The sequence below is a fragment of the Daldinia vernicosa genome (assembly GCF_022497035.1).
Source record: "Daldinia vernicosa strain CBS 139.73 unplaced genomic scaffold F5Y00scaffold_18, whole genome shotgun sequence".
Taxonomy (NCBI): domain Eukaryota; kingdom Fungi; phylum Ascomycota; class Sordariomycetes; order Xylariales; family Hypoxylaceae; genus Daldinia; species Daldinia vernicosa.
Window position 1 is genome coordinate 58,620 of NW_025953934.1, and position 16,911 is coordinate 75,530.

The 16,911-nt window shown below is 48.8% G+C and overlaps 4 protein-coding genes across 4 annotated transcripts; 1 reads left to right on the forward strand and 3 right to left on the reverse strand.

Moving 5' to 3' along the window:
* Positions 1–285: 285 nt before the first annotated feature.
* On the reverse strand, positions 286–2,939 carry F5Y00DRAFT_48866 (uncharacterized protein). The gene is made up of 3 exons (XM_048013726.1): positions 2,488–2,939; positions 547–2,330; positions 286–488 (listed from the first exon to the last, which is right to left on the reverse strand). Exons 1-3 carry the CDS (start codon positions 2,744–2,746, stop codon positions 444–446), a joined length of 2,088 nt encoding a protein of 695 aa, XP_047865635.1. The 5' UTR covers positions 2,747–2,939; the 3' UTR covers positions 286–443.
* A 2,237-nt stretch (positions 2,940–5,176) lies between these two features.
* On the reverse strand, positions 5,177–6,442 carry F5Y00DRAFT_234562 (uncharacterized protein). The gene has a single exon (XM_048007442.1). It carries the CDS (start codon positions 5,732–5,734, stop codon positions 5,498–5,500), a length of 237 nt encoding a protein of 78 aa, XP_047865636.1. The 5' UTR covers positions 5,735–6,442; the 3' UTR covers positions 5,177–5,497.
* Positions 6,443–9,957: 3,515 nt separating this feature from the next.
* On the reverse strand, positions 9,958–13,171 carry F5Y00DRAFT_234570 (glycoside hydrolase family 5 protein). Its single transcript, XM_048007443.1, has 3 exons — positions 12,221–13,171; positions 10,396–12,166; positions 9,958–10,339 (listed from the first exon to the last, which is right to left on the reverse strand). Exons 1-2 carry the CDS (start codon positions 12,927–12,929, stop codon positions 10,593–10,595), a joined length of 2,283 nt encoding a protein of 760 aa, XP_047865637.1. The 5' UTR covers positions 12,930–13,171; the 3' UTR covers positions 9,958–10,339; positions 10,396–10,592.
* A 439-nt stretch (positions 13,172–13,610) lies between these two features.
* On the forward strand, positions 13,611–16,504 carry F5Y00DRAFT_252642 (2-oxoisovalerate dehydrogenase beta subunit; the record flags this gene model as incomplete). The annotated part of the gene is made up of 6 exons (XM_048009952.1): positions 13,611–14,793; position 15,229; positions 15,362–15,429; positions 15,621–15,879; positions 15,936–16,073; positions 16,159–16,504. 6 exons carry the CDS (start codon positions 13,611–13,613, stop codon positions 16,502–16,504), a joined length of 1,995 nt encoding a protein of 664 aa, XP_047865638.1.
* Between the last annotated feature and the right edge of the window lie 407 nt (positions 16,505–16,911).

Here is a 16,911-nt window from a genome sequence, read left to right on the forward strand (position 1 = left end):
GGGGGGCGGGTTACCCGAATTGTCCCGTCCCGAGGCATTCTTATTGGAAATTCCCGGAGATTCTTGGATACACGTGAGACGTGCTAGATGCGGTTCTTCTATACAAGACCAGGTATTGGTCGAGTAGTTTATTAAGTGAGCGTTCAGTGCATAGAATAAGATGTGTTGAATTTCTGGTATCTTAGAATAAATCAATGAAATTCATGGTGGATCAGCCGTAAAACTGATTTTGAAACCCATGCTCTATGCCGTGTCTACCCTATCGTGAGCCCCCGAGATAACATGCATTATGACCAGCTCCCTTCAAAGGGAGAAGAGCTCCTAAATACGAGCTCCATCCAAAACGCCACCCATGCTACCTATATATAGTAGTCCCGTGAACTAGAAACGAACAAACCAAGAAACATGCCTGCCTCTATACGTGTGCTCCAACTGGCATATCCTTATACGGCCAATTGGTCCTGATTGCGGTAGTAACACGGTAAGAACTACAAGGGTGTTAGCAAGTCTATCAATCCGAGAGAACACAATAATGAGTCAACTTACATTCATGACAATCAACATTGGTATATCAAAAACATCGCGCTTGATGGTCCAGCAGAATGTGCAGTCGATCTTGCCATCCTTTTCGAGTTTGGATATACCGTGTTCTCCGTCGATCCGCGTAACCCTATTACTTAGGATGCTACTGTTGCGTCGGTCCTTGTGAGGGGATTCGTCGCTGCTTAAAGACTCGCTCATTTCCTTCGTTCGGTATTTGAGGAGTCGGCATTTTCTCGTGACATGACCGCGACTATCGCCAAAGGCCAACTGGGCGAAATCTTCGTAGAATTGAACCACACTATCGTCGTCCATGAACTCTGCAATGAAGGCCGGTTGTATCTTGCCTTCCGAGGCCTTGCCCAAGTCCGGTTGGGCTGTTCTTAGCCGCGGCGTAGCGTACTCGGGCTTGCCTGTGCTACCGAGGCTACTCAACTCAGATCCCGACCGACCGTTATTGACATTCATGTTGGGTTCTTTTCCTAGCAGTACGTTCTTGGTCCATCCGGTCAGAGCAATGAATTCTTTGTTTACAGCCGCCACTTCTCCAGTTCTTCGGCAGACAATAGTTGGCGCAGAGCAATGGCCCATGAAGTCTTCGTATTCGAATAAAGTCCGCTGTAGGCATTTTTCCATGAAAATAAGATCTTGCCGATTAAGATTTCTTGTGCATGCAATAAACGAAGGTCGGATACTGGCAAGAGATTTTGCGATGCGTAGGGTCTTGTTAGCGGAAAACCTTCGCTGGACAAATGCGATTAAGTTATGAAACCCAGTAAGATATGGATAGGGCTCGGTGACGGTATCGTAGATCGCAGATGGATCGCGTTGTCGTTTGCCTAAAATAGACTGAGGCCCAAACCGACCCGTGGAACTAGAGGACTTTGGTTTTGGTCGTGTAGGCTGAGCGATTGGTTGAGAGCTGGCAGGTGTATAGGTGCTCGCAGTTGGCGACTTATCGAATCCATAGCCTGTGGGTTGCGGGCTTGATGTATTGTCTGTGCTTGGACTTGCTAGACTATTTGGCGTCGGTCCGGCAGCCGCCACGGCGTACGCATGAGGCAAGCCATGCTGCAGATTACCCGGATATGTGCCGCCGTTGCTTGGATCAACGTTCATGAAGCCATCATTCATGCCATTCTCATACATATGACTATGACTATATTGATTGACTCCATTTCGATAAACCGGTGTAGATCCGTAGTTAACATCCGTCCCGGGAGGATGAGCTATAGCGTCTCTAGGAGGAGTCTCCGCGGCTCCAGAAGACATATGGCCAAGCATCCCAAATTCAAGCGCACCGTAATGGTTCCCAAAATTCAGGCCTTCGAGGTCGAAATTGAATATTGCAGGATTGCTAGGGTCAAATAAGGCGGTTGAGAAATTATGGCCCATCTCGCTAGATACTTGAGGAACTTGCATAGAGCCCATCTGCGCTGCTCTCGACGTGTTCGGCGGTTGAAACCCGGGCGTCACCGGAGAATGCTGGCCAGCAAAAGACATATTGTCGGAAAGGGATGATAGCTGTCCCTGAGCATTGCCATTGAATATGGAGTAGGTAGACGAATTGGAAGCTTCCGAATAATACGGCGAGGTTTCGGAATTCCCGTTAGATAGGTGCCTCCCATTTGTTGGCTTCGTATGGACCGCTGGGTTGTAAGTAGGTCCCAGAACCGGTCTTAAAGCTTCTGGAGGAGCATCGTGAAGATATTTGGCTTTCTTCCGGACTCCGTCTTGGCAGGCGTCCGCAAGACCGCGCTTAATGCATCTTTGGCATGGACGCTCATCTCCTACTGAAGTATTAGTAAATCTACTCAGTAGTCTAGCTTCATAGCGTCTCGACTCGATTCACGCTGAGACACATTGGCTGTAGCTCAATTGTGGGGTCGTTGAGACAGTTGGACTACGATGCAGGCCTGGGCACATAGGCATAGGGCTGAGACTTACCGCATGTAAGATGCGCTCTCTGGCAAGCATAACACGCACGTCTCGCCTTCTTTCTCCTTGGGCGGTGGGGGTCTTTAGGATCGTACTTCTTCTTGACCTCTCCTGAATGGTCGGCGCCGCCAGGCTCGGGCGACGTGGTTTGGTCAGTCATCTTAGCATCTTCGTCCTTGATAGGCTGTTCCATGTCGTCGTACTCGTTCTCATTATCGGACAAGGCATCTGAGACCTCTGCCCCATTTGCCTCAACGTCTTCCGGCATCCTGTCTTAGTTATATAGAATAGCTCCTTTTCAGCTTTCCACGCCGGATGAATGGTATGGCAATGCAAGTCCCGGGATAAGTCTGGCACAACCACACTGATCCAAAACAGCAAATAGCTGAATTTTGCGAATCCCCGCAGGAGTATCACAGTCAGAGCCGGGGGGGCTCTCTCAGAATTTCAATATTTCCCTATTTCAAGCACTAGTACAATCTTCCCACCGCCTCTTAGCTTCAACTTCAGCACAGACCCTCGGCTTGGATCGTGGTCCAGTAGCAATCGACTTTGGTGGCGTATGCAAGCCAATGAAGTCGCCCGAGAAGATGTATATCGAAGCTGGAGGTAATGACAAGCTAAAGATACTGCGTGAGACGCTAGCTTAGGTATTATGGCGCTGTACGCTGCCGCGGTGCGACAGCCGTGTCTAGGGGCCAGTACCCCCCCAAGAAAGCTTGCACAAGCACGGCGCAACGACAGGCCGCTCGTATTCAGCGTAGTCAAGCAAGGCGGACGCCAATGGGCTAGTTCCCCGTTCCCCGTTACAAAGAGGCGTTCCTTGTGCAACGGGGACAAGGCTTGCTGGGGGCCCCGTCGAGCGGGTCTATCCGCTCTGTTCGTACAGATCGCGGGGGGGGGATGTTATTTCGTTTGAACAAGAATTATAACGGGCCGGGCTGCGCGGGGGGACAGGTCTTTGCTCATGGAGTCACGCGGCGACGGATAAGGCACTGAGGCGTCTGGCTGGGGTGGTATGCGGGATGGTCGACGGTGATGCAGCTAGCCGCAACTTCTGAGCTTGTTCGCATTTGGTACTGGGGCGCACAGAGTTTTGTTTTGTCGTCGGCGATTCGGATATGAATAGAACACCTGAAGGGGGGGTAGGGAGGAGGGTGGGAGATATGGAAGAGGTAGCTTGAAGTAGGTATGTATGTGTATGTGTGTATGTGTGTATGTATGTGTGTGTGTATGTATATGTGCGTATGTATATGGATGTATGTATTTACTTTGGATCGGCGACCTATGTAACTAATGTACCATACGCAGGTAAGAAGATATGTAGGCTATTGCGTATGCGTTATTGCTGCGCGGCTTTGCGAGGATGGTCGAGTATGGCGAGAGCTGCACAGGAGATTTGGTACGGATGCATCCAGCGACTCGATGATCGACGACGAACTGGGTAAACTGAGTGAACAGGACGGAGAGCTCTACCTAAGCGACTAAATCAAGCGAAAGCAGAGCGAGAATTAAATACGCCGAAGCGTAATATTGTAATGATACAATATTGACGAAGAGATGTCAGTAGTCGGGATTTTTCATATTCAAAGAGTTGTAGCGCCAATCAATTGGCATCAAACGGCGGTGGCGCAAAAGTTAAAGAAGATGGAAGAGTGAGGTTAGTAAGAAGTCGATGTCGACACCAATGACCCAATGACACGGGCCTCGAAGTTTGGTGAGCCAGCAAACCTGGAAAAAAAAAATTGATAATAATAAAAAGAATTGACGATATCGGTATCGGTCGGTAGAGTGGTAAGCCGAAAAAGAGGAAAGAGGGGCACCTCATTGGCTACTGCTTTTCCGCATTCTCAAATTGTAGTTCCCTTTGGTCCTTCAACCAAATTGCGGGGTTCATAAAATCATCTGAACTTTAATTCAAATTCATTTTCATCTTGTCGATTTTGTTATTTGTTATTGAATTTACTTTTTCCCCTCTTCGGGCACACCCTTTTTTAATCCTTTATCTTTCCTTTTATCGCTTGTAAGCCGAGTTAATTGCAGATTGTAAATGGAGAAAAAGCCAGTCTGCCGGTATGATAAGTGGATTTTCCCATAAGAGTCCCATAAGAGAACAAGAAGAGCATTTATCAAAAAGGAACAAAAAGGCGAAAAAGCCAAGCGAAGCTAGACCTAAAACTGCATGTCCTAATGCAGTAGACAGCCCCACCAGGTCTAATGGACCAGTCAGGCACGGACCAACCAACGCCAAGAATTCTGCCAAGGATACGATTCGAACCACGCTACAAACTTGGATGACTAACTATAAAAAACGTGAGAACCTTGCACGACATCATTTTCAGGTGTCCTCTCACCCACCCCCAAGCCTGATTGAGTCCCGACAGGGCTCTTTACCGTTGATGCAGCACTTCCCCAGACAAGCCAAAGAGTATCTTGGCAGATCATGGTGTCTTGGGCTCTATCTAAGCATACCACCTTACCAATTTACATGTTTCTATGTAACTATGTATTAAGCGAAGTGTGAAAGAATTGTTATCGCACCTTATACATACATGCATGTATTTGATGCATCTAAGATTGGACACCTAAAGGGATACATGTAGGGGGGCACTTAGGGAGGTACATAGGTACACATGTGGTATAGTACGCCGTATACCTTAGGTTAGGTAGTGTATGTTGCTGTAACCATCATCGCTATGTTCGTTCTTTCCTTACAGCAGGTATGTTATGTACAAGGTAGGTAACTACCTAGGTAATTATTGCCTCTTAAACAGAGATAGACAAGTGTTAGATACTCATCCGCACTTGCCTGTATACCTGTCTTAGGTTATGTAACTCAGGGGTACGTTAGGTACATATACGAAGTATCTCATATTACATACTTCCATCGTTCTACATTCTCCATTCTCTATTGTCCAGCACAAGTTGCGAGTCATCCAACCCCTCTACCCCTTTCTCCATTCCCGCTATTTCATGTTTCATCATGGACGATACTCCCATGCGCTCATCTCTTCCAGTTCTAGCAGGTGAGCATGCCGGCGTCATGTCTTCTATCTCTTCGTATAGACACGTATACTATCTCTGATATAAATCTACACGGGGCCACTATGGATGGACCATCGGTACGTACGTATATCCAATAACAACGATAACAGCTCCAAATTGGCCCCCTATCGTCAAAAAGAATGGCGCTCCTTACATGCATAGCGATGGCTGAATATAACCAACGCAAGCGAGCGACTCTTCGTCGAATCATGGCCTACTTCTCCGGTGTGCCGAGCCTGACTGGGAAGGAAGACGCAAGATGCAATGCCGAGTAATTGCCCCTAGCCATGTTTATCATGGGTCAATCCATATGCACATGCAGTCCAAATTTGATGGGGACCAATCAGATTCTAACGGGACCAGTCGAAGCTTTCTCTTGGACGCGTCACTTGGGACGTGGAATCGATGGATAAATTAATACATACAGAGATTCCCTCATTCTTTGCAGATGCTCCAACGTTGTTGCTACGTCCGCCGCCCCTAAATCACAGTGAAATAGGAAGGTCGCCATGCTGATCTAGACGTTCTGCCGTCCGCTGGGTCGTCCTCATCCTATCGCCAACCTTCCCGAATTCTCCGGGGTACCTGAAGATCTTCACTGCAAGAGACCTTCATCGTTCGTTATACCACCACCCAAGGGGCAATATGTAGTGATCACCATCAGTGTGACCAAGGGAAGTCCGCATCCGACTTCTAGATCGTCCTTTCGCGACTATTTCAATAAGCGGTTGCATGCAATACGTATTAATATTGCTTTACCCGACATTATCACGATATAATAACATTCAACATAGCCAAGATAGGTCGCCCACATATACGGAAACCCTATACACCTATACAGCTTTACAGCTTCGATATAGTCTTGTCTATCCCAGATCGCTTACCCAACTCTATATAGTCCACGGCGCCAACCGTCCGCTGCTGCAATGTCGTGCATTGCATGGATAGCGCTCCATTATTATTGCGGGATGCAACCTCATTGAAGGCTTGTTATTCCCCTTATACCCATCGTGGATAGTAGATGCGGTCCTTCCACTAGTATAATCGCATCTTTTTTTAACGCCGGCACTGCTTCCATTGTAGGATATCATAGGGCATATCAGCCCTGCTCTTGGCCAGATGGACTGGGGCGACACAGCATGTCAATCCTTTGGAGGATCATGCAATAGCACCGATCAGTTATACTTGAACCCCAAAAGCACGGCATTTGAGTAGCCCAAGAGCTGTGTTTACAGGCCGACCAGTTATAAATTAAAGTCACGTGTTTCACCTGCATACGACCTTCGCGCGTTGCAATATAATCTAGGCTACACGACCTGGGGAAGACAGGAAGCCATGGAAGAGACAATGTAGGGGCAGATTACTACCTGAGTGGCTATTGCGCCTCTCAACAAATTGTGGCAAGTGGCTAGTGGCTAGAAATAATGCTCAGACTAGAAAGCTCATCAAGAATAACGACTCCTTAGAAAAGCAGCTGAACGGCTACAAGCTTCGTGTAACCTGGGAAGCGCTCTTCCAAATGCAGCCCGGCTCGAGGCAGTATATCAACGGTCCTAGACATGAACAACTCATGAAGACGTGGGCGTTCATTGCGTCTTGATATTGCAGTCACTCGTCGTGGTATCACACATGATGTCACGGTTCGAAGCATGCTGCACATGAGAATTGCGTTACCTATAATGAGGTGTTATACAGTTCATCCCAACAAGTCACACAGAACTTTAACTTGGAAAAGCTGCTTCGGACATGCAAGATCACGATGATCCGCAGGAATCTGACAAAGCAATTACAAAAATATTTCGAGGGAGACTTGCGACTACGTACCCTGTCTTTGTATCACGACAGTATCATCTAAGTTTTCATCACGGACTCGCACTAGTACCTAGTCTTCAACACCATGAGTTACGTTAGGCTGCGAGGCTTGGACCCTACGTATTCTTGGCAGTCTATAGACAGTGTCAATAACCAGTCTCTGGGGTCAAACATGACCGTGCAAATTTTTTGGTATGAGCAACGTGCTGGATAACGTTCCATCGTAACGGACGAGAACCCCCTAAAAGGGGAAACTATCTAGTCATAATAGAAGGTAGTCGGACTTCCGGACAGACGATGCTAGGTCACCTCTAAACTATTCCAAGTTAGTCTATTCGATGTGCTTATACAAATTCATTCTCGTTAACCCTGCGATTATAGTTATCGATACAGATACTTAACATTCCCGAGACCCAGCTAGGTGATACCAAGGGCCTAAGTTAGGAGATAGGTGTGTATATTTTCCACCTGCAGGTATGGGAGCGGCTACAAGCAAGCAATTCGTCAATCTGGTAAGGTGCCATATCTTGCGTGGAAGACACGCTCATTAGCCCTCCTCGTACGTCGGTTGTGGGCATATATTGAAAACTTGATACGAGGTTACAAGGCCGCCGCTAAGGCCTCTAACAGTTATCCAGTACAATACATCTATCGCCAAGTGGTCGAAACAGCAAGCACGTCTACAAAGCCACCAATAAGCTCACGCGTAGTTGGGCCCGACGGACTGGGAAGAATAGATGAGAAGTATGTCCTACAGCTCGTACGCTCGGGTCAAAACATCATTATGTGGCGCTGCATATCGCAGACGAGAGGAGCCAATGACCTACCTTGCAAGAATTTTTGACATCATTCGATATGAAGTGGCGCTCGATAGCATCCAAGTCTAGAGCAACAAGAGATAAGAAGAATGTTGAATCGCCACGAGGAGTTGGGGGAATTGGCGTATTCGGAAGGCTAGGTGCTACTTCCGACCGCGACGGCCATGAAATGATGCATTTACAGCATAAATCGACGTGTCTCTCGGCACTCGTACTGGGATTCAGCTGTGGAATCATCTTTACGGCCGCAGGTGCAGGAGGCAGGAGGCACTAGTGCAGGTCCTGCTTTTGCATCCCAGCTATACATGTCGTTTTCTCTCGACCACTGACTCGTAATCATAGATGATACAGATCAAGCTTAGAAATACCTAACCGCCGGAGCAGGTCGTATTTACACATCGAAAGTGAAACCCTAGCGCGGTTAGAAGCACGAACTGAGGTTTTGAACGGGGCGGTTTCTAGTTTCTCCCGAGATCCAGCTATGTCTGCTCCCCCTTCGCTACATACCTACGTTCCTGGACTTCACAACAAGCTTGTCTAAGTATGGAAGTAACTTGCGAACCGCAACCAGCCGTAAACTTGGCACATTCAAACGGCTATAGGACGGCAGGAATCCTTTGGTTTTGTCAGACAGTAACAAATGGAAAAGAATGGACAGTCTACTAACTAACTAGGTCATTGATGTTCGCTCTTACTATCTTTTCCATATCACGAGGCTATCACAGTCACATTTAGATGTTAGGTTAAGTCTAGAACATGATAACTCACGGGTCGGCCCTTTGTCGCATTCAGCTAAGGCATCTATTCTAAGAAGCTGGATGAAGCTGTGATAAATATGACGATGAATATGACGATGAGTGGTCGTTTACAGGACATTCAGCATTCAGCTAGCTGGCTAAACCTGCCTAATCACGCTTACTTCGCACTTTATTTCCACCTCTTGAGTACCTATCGTACGAGTCGCTTATTCAGTACACGCGGCAATGCAATGCAATTCCCGGCTTCTAGCCTCATAAGTCTGTATTCGGGCTTGTTCGTGGTCAATTGGTACGATCCATTCAAACACCGATATCAGAGGCGGGCAAATCAAGCCACTTCTCGGTTCTCTCCTGATCTGCTGCACTCTGCACTCGCCTTGGTCGATCTAGATTTTGTGTCAACCGGCGAACCGGCGAACCTGTCAGCAAAAAGTCAAAAGTACAATCAATGTAGGATCAGCCGCAATGCAACTCTGTGGCTTGGGGGGAGGCGAGAGGGAACCTTGCGCAAAACGCGGCAAGCAAAGCCAGAGGTTTTAACGTGCGTTCCATCAGCCTCCTTTTCGGTAGCCCCCACCCTACATCGTCGGCCTCGGTGTATAACGGTTTGCCATCCTAGAGGCCGGATTCAAACGCTCCCGGTAGCCACACCGCGATCATCTCCATGCATGCTACCTTATCTTTTTGTTTGACAGTTACTTTTCGACCGCAGAGCCTCATAATCCTACCCTTCTGGCACACACACGCACATACACATACACATACACATACACATACACATACGCCTCCCATGCTATGCAAGGCGGATCCCGCAATACATAACGCCTGATACATCATACAATAATTCGGAAAGGAGAGCCGCACCGTATGCTAGATGCCAATACATATCGGCCGAAAACAGTGCGTGTACTAATTCGTCATTATTCATTATTACCTTTTGCAATCATCGAATTTCTCCGTAGAGTATATACACAGCTCATCTCATAGACCTAGACCACATTTCGCCCATCTCATAACCCCCATCCCCCCTATCCCCCCCCTTTCCTCTACCATACTTCATGTACAATATCCAATATATATGTCAATAATGTCAGCCCGCCTGCCAATGGGTATATGCAAAACGCTCATAGTTACAAACTAATCTTATGCGCGCGAGATAATGTTTGCGCTCCGGTTTCTCCAGGAGCCGAAAGGAGACGCCACCGGATGCGGGATACCCGCGGCTAATCCTTCCTTCTCGGCTTCTGTACGCCACTCTCTCTCTCCCTTTGACCCGTTTGTGAAACCCGGCCTGATATCATAGCTGAATTTAGCTGCTTACTTGCTTATTTACCCTAGGTTAGATACTTTTTGATTTTGATCTTATTACGCACCGTGCTTGGGATCTCCTCTGCATCGCTAGGAGGCATTGGTAAGCTGTTGTGATTGGTAAGCCCGTTTTGTTTATAGATTACTCGGCCTTAGCTTAATTTGCCATTCCACAGAAAAATAAAAATAAAAATAAAAAAATGGATAGAGATGCATGGAGATTAGGCAGGCAGACAGACGGTTGAGATGCCGAGCCATAAAACACACCGGTCCAGCCTCCCCAGACGCCAACCCCCACGCGAAGCAAACAGTCATAAAAAGCAAAACCCGAGCAGAGCAAATAACATAACCTAAATTCGACCGCGATCGGCAATCAAAAAGTCTCACTTAGATCCGAGAAGTCGGGCACGTCTGCATCGCAGTTGAAGTCTTTATCATAGGCCAAGTCGGGCAGGATACCGGCAGCGAGGCCCTTCTTGTAGCTCCACTGAGGCGCGTCCTCAGTATCCCAAGTCCAGTACCACCAGCCGTAGCCCTTCTCGAAGCTGGTCATCTGGGCCTCGGCGAACATCTTGAGGAACTTCTTGTACGAAGCCGAGTAGGAGCCCGGGTCGGCGTTGGCATCGTCGCACGTGCACGAGCTGTTCTGAGTTGGGCACTTCGGCGTTAGGGCCTCGGTTGACGAGTTGCCCGAGTCGTACGTGCCCGTCCACCGGTTGCCCCAGCCCACGTTGGTTAGGTACTTGGCGCAGTCAGTGTCGGCCTGCGACCACTCGGCAAACATGGTGGGGCCGAAGCCGGTGGATGTGTCCATGCTCTGCTGCGTCTGCTGCGTCCACCCGTCGCAGGCGTACTGCACCTTCTTCTGATGCGTGTAGACGATCTGGTCGTTGTTGAAAATGACATACTGATGCACGTCAAGTATTAGCCCGTCCATACCCGTTAGTTTGCCCTGCCAGTTGCCGAGCCCCATGAAGCCATCTCCGAACACGACGTTGGCTGTTATGCCGTTCTTGCGCGCGAGGTTGAACGCCTCTGTCGTCCAGGATATAACGGCGTCTGCAGAAAGGGACACCATGCGCGGCTCGTTTGCTAGGCCGTAAAACGTGATGATGTTCTTGTAGCGGTCCTGCGCGAAGAACTTGGTTAGACGATCGTGTACGTCGAGCGATCGCTGCGAATTGAGGCTGCCGTCGGTGCCGTTGAGCCAATTGACTGTGCCTTGTCTTCCACTGTGATTCCAGCCGTTCTGACTTCCCGGTAATGCGTGAAGGTCCAAGTTCACTCGTAAGCCGTACTTACGCGCCCACTCGATGGCGCGCAGGAGATAACGCCACGAGGTGCGAAAGACATACGGGTCGTCGTCGTACGTCTGCACGGCCCAGTAGCTGTAGGGAATTCGGACGTGATCTAGCCCTGCCGCCTGTATTTCCTGGAAAGTTTGCTCCGTCACGAATGTGGCGTAGTGCTTTTCAAGAGTCGAAGCTGCTGTTTTGGCACCGAGATGCTTGCATAGAGTCCACTCGTCGATGATGCCCAATCTGCTGTCGTAGTTAAATAGCGAGGGCGTAATGAAAGGTTCGAGCGAGAGCCAGCCGCCCAGATTAACACCGCGTGCCGGTGTCTCCGTGTAGTCGCCCCACGACTTTTCGATGGCCGGGACCTTGTCGTTGGCAGACTTGGAGTCGTCCCAATCCATGAAAAGCCCCATAACAGGCAGGTCACCTACCGTCTCGTTCGTATAAGTTACGTTGAAGTCCGTCGTCTCGTACCACGTAAAAGGGTCCAGATAAGTTCCCCTCGCAGCCAGGGGGACGCTATCTTGCGAGATATCGTCGAGGCTGGAGTTATGCGAACCGGAGTCGTTGGCCTGGTTCTTCTTGCTTACGACGACGGCTACCACTATGATAATGATGAGTATCACAAGCGCGACGCCTGCTATGATCCCTATTTGAGAATGTTAATAATAACGTGCCTTGGCACTAGGCCTTTTAAACCTACATCGTTTCTTCTTTCTGACAGTCCCTGGTATGTTCCATTGCGTGCCCGCTTTCTCCTTTGCGATACTGTCGTAGCTATCATAACTGCTATGTTTACTCGCGGCGCCGCCCCTCATCCTTGAGGTCGCCCTCCCCTCCTCTACGATAGCTCCGCTGACTACTCTTCGGTCCTTTTTGCGATGTCTTCGTTCCTTGTCTCGTACTATAGCCTCTTCGTCCTCCGTTTCTATTCCGCGATGCCGTCGCCGATGCCGTCGATCCTCCATATCCTGAGATTCGTATCCTCTTTCTCGAAGTCTTTCCCCGTCTCGGTATTCTCTTGTCCGCCGTCGTTCCCTTCTAGGTGATTCATACCCCTCTCCTTCGGAATGCGCACGGTCGCCCCTCGAGCGCCGCGCTGCTCTCCTAGGTGACTCGTATTCGGCGTCGACGGCCTTATACTCTTCTCGTCGGGGTCGGTCTCTTTTCGGTTTACGCTCCCGTTCTTTCGGCGCTTCTTCCGCAGGCTCGAGGGAGTTATATTCATTCAATTGAGCAAGTGCGCCCATAGAAAGCCTTTGAGCTTGAGCCGTACCCCGTGATGTCCCTTCCGGGCCCGAGGTAGGCCTTTTTGAGCCGGGCTCTCTGGACCTCCGTTTCTTATGTCTTTTATGATGCGCATCGGAATCCCTACGCCGGTGGCCGTCCGATTCCACCTCGTCATGCGCCATGGGTATAAAGAATGATAAAATTAAGACTAATTACAATATAGACATGAATACATTCATAGACTCATAGACACGCAAGGAGTCTCTCAATCTATATAGAGTAGATGGACATGCAGGCCCTTTGCGGAAAGTATCTGCAAATAATTTATCGATTTCGTCAAGTTCCTTGGAATATATCAGTTAAGCGCTTGCGTGGCCAAGAGTTTCGTGTAATTCAAAGGTGAATCTGTGGTTGACCGGGCAACTATCTCTTTCCAAGTTATCATCCTTGTAAAAGTTGGACGATATGAGAGATGCTGTCTCCAATTGCGGATTGGCCAAGACTTTCCGACACCCAGCAGACTGGACCTATGACGGTTAGGTACCTGGGTACAAATCGCGTCTTAGCTTAAGACAGCGGGCTGAACGGTACACTACAACTAGCGGGGTTTAGCTTAGGTTGGTACCTAACATTTAGGTACGTACATAAATTCTGGGGTTAGTTCAATTCGAGATTCCCCAAACCGAATGCCGCAACTAAGCGACGTCGGTTCTCAGCTTCTCCATCTCCATGCCTATGACGGCCCTTGGACGGCCTCGGTTGACTTGACCGATTTCTTACATTCCGCTTCTGCTTCTTAGAACACTTTCGATCCATCCATAGCTAGACATGAATCCGCACAGGTAGCAGGTAGCGCCGTAAAAATGAAGAACTATATTTCACTTCGTCCACTCGCGAGAGCGTCTACATCTATCAATAGGCTGTATAAGTGCAGACTGCCGTCTATATGCTCGTCACAACGTCGAAACTACTCTACGCATCCGCCGAATGCGCGACTCAACTTGCCGCCTGACTATTCAACAACGCCGCTCTTAGCACACAGCTCGCAAGCAGCACTTTCTAACCCAGAGTTACCGCCTGAAGCTAGAAATGGTACAGCGAAACGTATGAATTTATTCCAGGCCATAAACGATGCCCTGTCGATAGCGCTTGCTGAGGACGAAAACGTTCTGGTATTTGGCGAAGATGTATCCTTCGGTGGTGTGTTCCGCTGTACGATGAAGCTTGCCGAGAATTTTGGAGGAGCTCGCGTCTTCAATACACCTCTGACGGAGCAAGGTATCATGGGCTTCGGCATCGGGTTAGCCGCCGAGGGTATGCGACCCGTAGCCGAAATCCAGTTCGCTGACTACGTCTACCCTGCATTCGACCAATTGGTAAACGAGGCTGCGAAATACAGATACCGCGAAGGAGGGACGGGGAGAAGTGCGGGCGGCCTGACGGTGCGAATGCCGTGCGGAGGCGTCGGTCACGGAGCACTATACCACTCACAGTCACCCGAGAGCCTTTTCACTCATATCCCTGGTTTAAGAGTGATAATGCCGAGATCTCCACTACAAGCCAAGGGATTGTTGCTTTCTGCTATTAGGAGCAACGACCCGTGCGTTTTCCTGGAACCCAAAATCCTGTACCGAGCAGCTGTCGAACAAGTGCCGACAAACCCATATACCTTACCCCTCTCCAAGGCAGAGATACTTAAGGAGGGCAAAGACGTTACTATTATCTCATATGGACAGCCACTATATACTTGCAATGCTGCCATTCAAAAGGCGGAGGAAGACTTGAGAATTTCGATAGAACTCATTGACCTGCGAACCGTATATCCTTGGGACAAGGAATGCGTTTTCGAGAGCGTGCGGAAGACGGGTAGATGCATGGTAGTGCACGAATCCATGGTAAACGCAGGAATAGGGGCCGAAGTAGCCGCGGCGATCCAAGAGGACCCAGACACGTTTATAAGGCTCGAAGCTCCGGTTTCGCGAGTAGCAGGATGGAGTATATTCACTCCGCTGATGTTTGAGAAGTTCAACATCCCCGACGTAGCTAGTAAGTTTTCTAAAAGCTGTCACTTCTCACTGTTTGCGAATGGATGGCACTAACTAGGGTATAGGAGTATATGACGGCGTAAAGAAGCTGTTGGAATATTAAACGGGAACTGTAGTCTGTAGATGTTATACTTGAGGCCTAAGTATCCCCTAAAGACCATTAGGTATAGGTACATATAAGTCGCGGCCAAGTATATTTGGATTTTTGGGACGAGGGGAAAGAAGAAGATAGTGCCAGGGCCCAGGAAAGTCCATAAATTCATCAAGAGACCATAAGTTATATATATCGAAGCTTAGGAATAAAGCTAGAATGTAGAACGGAAATTTTAATATAAAAACGGATAATGAGAGGGTACATAATAATTCGTAGGTACATAAATCTCTTATCGATAAATTACATAGCCCCCACAGTTGCCCCGCGCTCCCTACTTCGTAGTGTACGTTTCAATTAGTTTCAATAAGTCAAGACTAAATTGGGGCGACGGAGACGACAACGATTGTGATATTTTTACGTGATAGTACCTTAATTCATCCCTTCTTCGGACTTAAACTTCTTCACAATAATACAGACCCAAGATGGCTACCTCTTTAGAAACCGTGGAGTCCTTTGTAGAGGGTGCACCCCCTGGCGAGGTATGTTCGACAGCTATTTATTTAGAGTCTCTTTATTTATACAAGTCGGGCATCGCAAGCTGACTTACAGATACCGAATAGCTGGCAGATGTCATAAACGGTACGCCCGAACCCCTGAAACCTTCATGGAAACCTTCATGCAACTACGCCACCAGAAGCTAGTAGTTTCTAACACTTCATCGTACCTATCTACAGATATCAAAGCCCTAACTTTCAACGAACCCGACATTGTCTCTAGACTGGGACCAGCATTCCAGAGGTACAACGAGGAGCAGTTCGTCACCGCCAAGCTGCCCGGCAGCACCCAACAAGTTATCATCAGCTCGCATAGCTCCCTCGGCGACGGACGATACTACGACGTTGAGAGCTCGTCAAGCTTTACCTTCGACCATGCCACCCAAAGAGCGAGCAATGTCCAGAGCTACGTGCTAGAAGGGCCCCAGGCAGATTTAGTGTACGCATGGCCTATGTGTTTTGGTATAGAGTGGCTGGCTGATAGGCAGCGCGCAGGAAATCGACACTAAAAAGTGTCTCGGCATACGTCAAAGAGCACTTCCCGAACGGCTCATACGGCGTATACTCGATCGAAGGAGACTCTAAGGTCGCCGTTATAATCGTGGCCAACAAGTACAGCCCGAACAACTACTGGTACGCAGGCCCCCTTTCATCAACCCTCAAAACACTACCATCAGCAAAAGTAATGCAAAACAGACTGCTCACCCATCATCCACAGGAACGGCCGCTGGCGCTCCCTCTACATCTTCGATCCGTCGAGCAACAGCCTCGAGGGCAGCATCAAGGTCGACGTGCACTACTACGAAGATGGCAACGTACGTCTACTCACCAACAAGCCCATCACCGCATCCGTGTCGTCGAGCACCGGAGCCGGTATCGCCAAGGAGATCAGCGCCAGCGAGCGCAAGTACCAGGAGGAGCTGAACAGGGGATTCACGAGCCTGAGCGAGGGCGCCTTCAAGGGCCTGCGGAGACAGCTGCCCGTCACGCGCCAGAAGATCGAGTGGGATAAGGTCGCGAGTTACCGTGTCGGACAAGATATTGGAGGGGCTGCCAGAAGATAGTAGTAGTGACAGGAAGGAAGAGTGCTGCTAGATATTTTGTTGTTGATGATGGGCCGTGGGTTATTGGTCAACTTTGGTGAGCCCGGGTGTTGTGTTGTGTTTGCTTAGCCAGCCTGAGTCATTTAGCTTAGCATAAGCATAAAAGGGACTTTTTGATGAATACGACGGATGAGTAGAGTTTATGTCTCGAATATGTGCTCAAGGGACTCGTAAACCAAATAAATACACTTAATCAACTAGAAAAGAGCTATTTATACTACTCCTAGAGGATGCTCAAGTAAAATTTAGGTATAGTTACCAATAGCCGTATCCTAAACCGCTGCACGTACAGAGGACATGAGATGGTACTTACCCCTCCCTCACTGGCGCCCGGCTGCCAGGTGCAGTTGTCATGGGGATCGTAAGGT

Bases quoted from the DNA above. Each gene is read 5' to 3' on its own strand.
- F5Y00DRAFT_48866 (XM_048013726.1), bottom strand. From the start codon at position 2,746: ATGCCGGAAGACGTTGAGGCAAATGGGGCAGAGGTCTCAGATGCCTTG. The intron at 2,331-2,487 runs GTAAGTCTCAGC...ATACTTCAGTAG, and splicing joins GAGAGCGCATCTTACATGCG to GAGATGAGCGTCCATGCCAA. The intron at 489-546 runs GTAAGTTGACTC...ACACCCTTGTAG, and splicing joins CAATGTTGATTGTCATGAAT to TTCTTACCGTGTTACTACCG.
- F5Y00DRAFT_234562 (XM_048007442.1), bottom strand. From the start codon at position 5,734: ATGATTCGACGAAGAGTCGCTCGCTTGCGTTGGTTATATTCAGCCATC.
- F5Y00DRAFT_234570 (XM_048007443.1), bottom strand. From the start codon at position 12,929: ATGGCGCATGACGAGGTGGAATCGGACGGCCACCGGCGTAGGGATTCC. The intron at 12,167-12,220 runs GTAGGTTTAAAA...ATTCTCAAATAG, and splicing joins TGTCAGAAAGAAGAAACGAT to GGATCATAGCAGGCGTCGCG.